This window comes from Lasioglossum baleicum, chromosome 16, assembly GCF_051020765.1.
Source record: "Lasioglossum baleicum chromosome 16, iyLasBale1, whole genome shotgun sequence".
NCBI lineage: Eukaryota > Metazoa > Arthropoda > Insecta > Hymenoptera > Halictidae > Lasioglossum > Lasioglossum baleicum.
In genome coordinates, this window is record NC_134944.1 from 8,010,293 (window position 1) to 8,017,558 (window position 7,266).

Here is a 7,266-nt window from a genome sequence, read left to right on the forward strand (position 1 = left end):
GTTTTTATATTGCTTGCAATTTGTAACAGGTTGCATATCGCAAGGGACTAATCTTTAGTACAACCAAGCTACCGCCAGATGGTGATGACGTTTGTTTACATAGTCCTGAACAATATAAATATGTAAATTTGGCAAAATACTTGTTTAATATTGATCGGTGACCATTTTCTGACCTTCTCTAATAAATACTACGTCGATCTGTAACTGACGATCGATGACAATCAATCGTGTCATTATCACGGTGAACAATTAATATGGTGTCGCCACAGTCTTATCAGACTACGTCAGAATTTCTACGTGGGAGTATGGCATATCGACTGATATCGACCCGTAACATTTGACAGTTTCACGTGAATTTCCACCGACACTCGCGGAATGTCTGTGAAACTTGGCAGGAAAATGAATGGGAAACATGTATTTGTCACTTCAATCTTATTCGTGGTCTCGCTTCAATTTACAGCATGCAACGCCGTTAAAAGATATCCGCTGCTCATGCCAAATGTTAGACCGTACAGGGTAAGTGTTAAACAACCCGCACGAAATATTTTAAATATGTTTAAACATTTCAGACAGTATGTACCGTGTTCATTCGTTTTGAAAGTATAAAATGTCACAAATATGACATAGTTTTTATAATTCATAGGAGGAACTATATTTGTGTACACCTGTTAAAGTGGATCCTTCACAAAACTACTATATAGTTGGTTTCGAACCGAATGCGACAATGGCAACCGCTCACCATATACTTTTATACGGTTGCGGTAAACCAGGGAGCTCGAAAGCTGTGTGGAATTGTGGTGAGATGGAGCACCATATCGAAGAGGAAGATGAGACCATGATGCCTTGTGCAGAGCAGTCCCAGGTATAGAACTGCTTAGACTCGTTTCCAGGATTGCAAGGGTACGGGATGCACCTTCTCATTTCTTTGGGGCTTTTCAGCAGTCAAAAGCGCTTGATAAAAGATCAATCTAGGCCGCAGTCACCCCCAAATTTTCTATTTTTACATTTACCAGATGTGAAAATAGGACTTTTGCAATCCTGGAAACCAGACTAGCCCCTTAAGATACTGCGAAGAAATGCATTTCCTTGTTTTATTAATTCCCAATTTTTCCTACAGATATTGTACGCTTGGGCAAGAGACGCACCAAAGCTAATTTTACCAGAAGGAGTGGGCTTTAAAGTTGGCGGGAATTCTACTATCCAGTACTTGGTTCTGCAGGTACATTATGCTCACATTGATCACTTCAAGGATGGTAGCACGGATGACTCGGGCGTGTTTCTTCATTACACGTTACGTCCACTGAATAAACTAGCTGGGATCTTTTTACTGGGCACCTCGGGTGTGATACCCCCGAAGACCACAACCTACATGGAGACGTCCTGCATGATAAGAGAGAATAAAACCATACATCCGATTGCGTACAGAACGCACACGCACTCGCTCGGCAAAGTAGTTTCTGGGTATCTAGTGAAACCAGATTACACGTGGATAGAGCTAGGGAAAAGGGACCCTCTGACGCCACAGATGTTTTATCCCATACACAACAAGGTCTCGGCTGGACAAGGCGATCGAATAGCAGCTCGCTGCACTATGCAAAGCAATCGTGACAGTTCGACGTACATAGGCGCCACCAAGACCGACGAAATGTGCAATTTCTACTTAATGTACTACGTCGAGAACGACGAACCGTTGAAGATGAAATACTGTTTCACTCCAGGCCCTCCGTCTTACTATTGGAGAGAAGCTGGACTGCTCAACATACCTGACATCGAGGCGTCCAGTTTGTAACTCCTCGATTTTCGTACCTAAACTGGAACATTTGGCACATACACAAGACTGCGAACAGTGGAACCACTTTCCTCTAACGAAGTCTATCTTTGCTATTTCCTCCACTATTTACACGACTTTGAGTTGTCCGACCTCAAGTACTTAAGTTGCTCGAAATTCAGTCCTGACTATCGCTAGCATTTAAGCAGGGTAACGTTGACAGGTGTGGTATTATTGTGCCACAGGAAGATGGTGTTGTAAACGAGGCGATTAGTTGCAAGATGGGCCTACAGAGTGTAAGGATTTAATATTGTTACTAATACTACTTCCAATCATTTCTGACGACCAACGGTAATTATTAGTTAACACTGGGCTGCGAATCTCATGCATTTTCGAAATGGAAAAATCGCAGAAAATTTGTTATTATCGTATAAAGTTCCGCAGTCTGGTTATCGACAACGCACAACCAGTGATTTTCAGTACTTCTTCTTTCGATTTCTGAATTGTCGAAGATTATTTATTTATGCGACCCTTACGTGTACTTACGTTATACCTCCACCAATTTGTTTATTAAAGAGAAACTCTGAAGAAATCCATATCGACGTTAAATACGAAACAATCACGTGTTTACTGACACAGAGACTACTGAGCCAGTAATATACATATATATATATTATATTTTTAAACAGAGCGGTGCTCCGAAGTTGTACATACTAGATTCTTTTAGCGCTAATCGACTGAAAGTATTCTATCCTACGATAATGCAAATTATTTTCGAAAATATACAGATGACAAATAGGTTCGTTTCTATATAAAACTCTTAATAATATATTATACCGATACGCGAATAAATCGTCTGATCCTTATTGCAATTCATTTGCTATGTATCTTTATTGCACCAGTGTGTCCTTAATGTTAATCCATTAGCATCATAAAGAACAATAAAATATCATTAAATTAAAACATTATAGATTTCACGAAATCGTACGATGCTCGCGGCACAGTCTCGCGATCATTGTGAATCGATTGACCTTCGATCACCGTTACAAGATCGTATTTGCCGAATATTCACGATTACACTCATCAAATCCGGTGAAAGGAGACTCTTACAAAGGCGTCTCTCGACCGGCCCCTTTGACGAGCTTTTTAATCGAGCTTCGAACACTTGCGGACGAATCAATTAGCATCATTATTGTCATCGAACAATCGTCGTAAACAAATATTATAAAAAGAAACATCGTACTTCATGTTTTATGGTGTTGCTGTAAAGGGGAAAAGAATTTTTTAATGTCAGAGATAAGTACTTCAATTCGCCACCCGCTATCGTGCAGAGGAATTCCAGAAGATAATGAACGGCGGATCGCGAATACTTTTCGGCGTCGCTGTATTTTGCAAGCATTATCGTTCTGTAAATTGGGTCCCCGTAAAAAGTGTGTCGTCGAGCGTGGACGTACGTTTTTGGAAAACAAATGAACGGTGAAAGTGCAGCGAGCACGTCGAAGAATCTAACGAAGGTGTGGCCGAACACATTAAAAACCGTCGATCATTCGCCGGAACGTATCGACGCGTGTTTCCACCGTCGCGATTTACCGATCGCGTTCCCATCGTTTCTCGGAATATGCATATTTTCGCGAAAGCCACTAATCTTCTCTAGCGTCGATTCCGACGCGTCGAGCTTCGCGTTTCCGCGCCCTCGGTTTCCGGTTGTGCGCGTTTCCGGTTCGCAGATACAAGTCTGGGAATCGCCGGGGCGAAGTGTACGTTTTCGACTTGGCGCGGGTTAATTACGTCGATTCTCCGGTTACTAGCTGCAAAATTGGAAACCGGTTTCTCTCATTACGTCGTTAGCGTACCCGTCTTCTCTTTGAGAAGACGATTCGGTGTCAATGTTCACGGGACTTTACTATTCCCTCGCCACGGAAAACAAATGATTACTTTCGAACCGGTAAACCGACGACGTCCACCGCGTCCACGCTGCTGTTTTCATCGGCGTACCCTGAAACACTATGTCACACCGTTCGCGCGAAGCATCTCGTATTAGGTCATCATTCTTCAAGCTGTGCTTGTCATTTTTATGAGGCAGCGCCGGACACAGCGTACACGCAAAATGGGAATATGTACTTCTTGAAGAAACAAATCAATTTCTGTTTGCAGAAAGATTATACAGGGAAGTCTCTTGTCGAAGAAATTGAGACTATATAATTGAGAATAGATTATTGTTTAACATAACCTATGTAGATTTTGTACGGTTCTTATTATAGTACGTGCTCTACTAAAGTGTCCATTAAATAGATTCAGTATCATTCCTGAAAAACAATCATTAAAGATCTGGAGTGTAGCGATTAGTCGAAGAGAGTCGTTTCAGAATAATTTGATTCGCGTAATCATTACTGCATAAAAATGTATGTGTTCTTTTCCAGTTAAAAATGTCGTTCACCTGGATATGTCGTTGAATTATTAAAGATCTGGATTCCAGCGATTAATCGAAGAGGATCGTTCCAGAATAATTTTATTCGCGTAATCATTACTGCATAAAAGTGTATGTGTTCTTTTCCAGTTAAAAACGTCATTCATCTGGATATGCCGTTGATTCTTTCAAGATCTGAAGTCCAGCGATTGGTCGAAGAGGATCGTTTCGGAATAATCGAAGTTTCTGTTGAAAATCCGCTTTCTCCGGCGATCTAATAGTAAATAATAGATGTTTTTTTTCGGTCTAGGGAGACTCGATCTATTTCGAAGACAGAGGAGCTATCGGAAGGATGGCACTGGAACGATACACGACCGCGTGAAAGTAAAATTGATATGCGTACGCTGCGTGCGCTTTATATTTCCGGTTGGCAGTAGCCTTTATTGTTCGCTTTCACGCAAGAATCCGAGGTCAGGAACGAGGATCGTGAATCGAAAAGCAACAATTTCTCGTGTATGCCGTCTGCTTCCGAGGCCTTTCTCGTCTTCGATCACTCGAGAACAATTAGCCCGAGAGCAAATCGCTTCTGCTCTTCTTCTATTGGCAATACCGATTAGCGTCTCGCTCGAAGAAAACGGAAGTTTCGTTAGCACACGTTCAAGGGAAAGTTCACCAAACACTGCACGAACGAGCCCGTTCAATCTTCAAATTTGTGGAAGATCCGTTCACCGAAAAAATTTTCTAATGTTTTTACAGAGGTTTCAAGTTTTAGCATTTCTCAGGAAAATTGGGTCCCCAGTTTCTCGGCTGCTACATCGTGTAAAACTATCTCGGAGGAAAATTAATAATGGCGAGCGAAAGTAGAGTCTTCAAACTTCGAAATGAGTCCAAGTTTATTGCTGTGTGATTATTTTCTGCGAAATCATCTCAGGTCAAATATCGTCAAACTTGATACCAAAAAATATTCGAGTACTGTTTGTGAAAAATATTTGACGATGTTTGAACAGCCATAATTTTGTGAGAAAAAATCGTATGGGCATGAGCTTGGGTTTATTTTAAAGCTCGAAGCCTCTACTTTTACACACTATCAGTAATTTGTGCCTAAAAAATTTGTCCGCTTTGTATCAGGTGGGGAAACGAGGACACTAAATTTTGTTGAACACCCGCGTAATCGGAGTGTCCGTCAATCCGCGAGAGGAAAGTTCAAATTTGTCGGCCATGGTAATTTATCGTTACAGCGAGCGCGATAGTGGCGGGGAGCGGGCGCGATAATGCGTCAATGAAAACGGCTTGTCACGCGCGCAGAAAAGAGTATCGTCGTCGGTAAAAGCATGTCTCGTCGTTAGGAAAGCGACTGGAGCACATATGCAGAGGCCCGATGTGCGATGATGGGCCGAACGCTCTGCAGGTTGCTTCGAAAGTAAGCAGCCTCGATCACGTTTTGTCCGATGTCAGCTCGCCGCGCGAACACTATGCAGACGTGGCTTGTCCGAGGTGTTCTTGTTTCTCCTCGATCGGAATACATACATACCCATCGGGAGATCGGCGGCAGGACTCCTCTCGATTTCGATCCGGCCCGGCCCGCCTACTAATTGTAAGTTTAGATTTCGGAAACACATCTTGTCCATTAACGGCGAACGAGGCTGCGCTGCCACGGCCTCGGACAAGCGTATTTGTCAATGTGGCACATCTTCGAAGAATCCTCGCGAGTATAACCGCCCGTTAAGCGCCCGCCTCTCGATAACGTTTGCATCCTTCCTTTCTCCTTTTTCTGGTCTCTCCTTCGGCCCGCGGATCATACACGGCCGCTCGCACGCTCTTCTTCTTCCTCTTTTCTCTCTTCTTCTTCAGCGCAATCGGTTCTTCTTCCCTTTTTTTCACCGTGATCGATTCTCTTCCCTCTTCTTAAGCGCGAACGACTCTTCCTCGCTCTCCTCTTCTTCAGAGCGGTTCTTCTTCGCTCTCCTCTTCCGTGCGACCTTTTTCCTCTCTCCTCTTCAGCGTGATCGATTCTCTTCCCTCTTCTTCAGCGCGAGCGACTCTGCTTCAGCGCGATTTTCCTTCGCGCTCCTCTTCCGTGCGAGTTTTCTTCACTCTCCTCTTCAGCGTGATCGATTTTCTTTCCTCTTCCCCAGCGCGAACAATTTTATTCCTGTTCGGACAGCATCGAAGCACCGAGCGAATATCGGCCGACAACCGAACAGGGACACAACTTCCCGAGTTTTATTGCTCCGCGTTCGACTCCGTTTCGAAACGTTCCGACTCGAAACTGTACCGAACTCGCCGCGATACCGGACAAATAACGAAAACCCATCCATTTTTCTACCAGGAAGTTGGACACACCGAGGACTATTCGTGCGACGAAACTTTCCCGATTTTACACGCGTGCCACACGGCTCTCCACTGTTTCTAACATCGTTTCCGCCTTTTCTGCGACGCTCCCACAGCTTCTAATTTCACTGTTCTGATTTAGGTCGATTCGCTCGCCGCCCTTGGATCTCGTCCAGGAGTGAAATTGCGGCGGAACGGAACTGGGGGTGAATTCTGCAGGACGTCGGGGAATTGTGGACTTTTTACATCGGTCGTTGACGTCACTGGGTTTACGGAGCATTGAAAGTGCTATAAAAAAAAGGGGGCACCGCGGAGAGCCATAAATCTTGGTTGAACGATTCAATCGTAATTGCATCCCTAATTATCAGTCAAGGGTTGTCGAATGCCCGTGGAAACCCTTCGAAGGATCGCACGGTCGGAAGCCTAAACGGAGGGTAAACGGAGAGGACGAATCGCGGGAGAGGGAGAGAGAGAGAGAGAGGGAGCGAGAGAGAGAGAGAGGCACGTGGGACAAGAGAGAAGTCGCGATTGGTTAAGCCGGTTGGAAAAGCCCGCCTGGCTGCTCGACCGGCCGGCACTTCGCTCAGTTCTCCACTGTGCTCCGAGTGAACCGGAGCTTTCGCCAAACCAGCAACCTGTGGAACAGAGACCCCGAAGAGATCCTCCATCCTCGGATAACCTGGAACACGCCTGGACCATCGGCTCTCTCGACCGGATCACGCGAGAAACTGTTTCGAATTTCGCTCTGATCAGCCCGCGG

At 44.5% G+C, this 7,266-nt stretch overlaps 1 protein-coding gene across 1 annotated transcript; it reads left to right on the plus strand.

Moving 5' to 3' along the window:
* Window positions 1-187: 187 nt before the first annotated feature.
* Phm (Peptidylglycine-alpha-hydroxylating monooxygenase) lies at window positions 188-2,640 on the plus strand. Its single transcript, XM_076440684.1, has 3 exons — window positions 188-516; window positions 644-862; window positions 1,118-2,640. Exons 1-3 carry the CDS (start codon window positions 376-378, stop codon window positions 1,787-1,789), a joined length of 1,032 nt encoding a protein of 343 aa, XP_076296799.1. The 5' UTR covers window positions 188-375; the 3' UTR covers window positions 1,790-2,640.
* The last annotated feature ends 4,626 nt before the right edge of the window (window positions 2,641-7,266 follow it).

Excerpts from the sequence above, each read along its gene's own strand:
- Phm (XM_076440684.1), top strand. The coding sequence starts at position 376 with ATGTCTGTGAAACTTGGCAGGAAAATGAATGGGAAACATGTATTTGTC. Across the intron at positions 517-643 it reads CAAATGTTAGACCGTACAGG|GAGGAACTATATTTGTGTAC; the intron begins GTAAGTGTTAAA and ends TATAATTCATAG. Across the intron at positions 863-1,117 it reads CTTGTGCAGAGCAGTCCCAG|ATATTGTACGCTTGGGCAAG; the intron begins GTATAGAACTGC and ends TTTTTCCTACAG.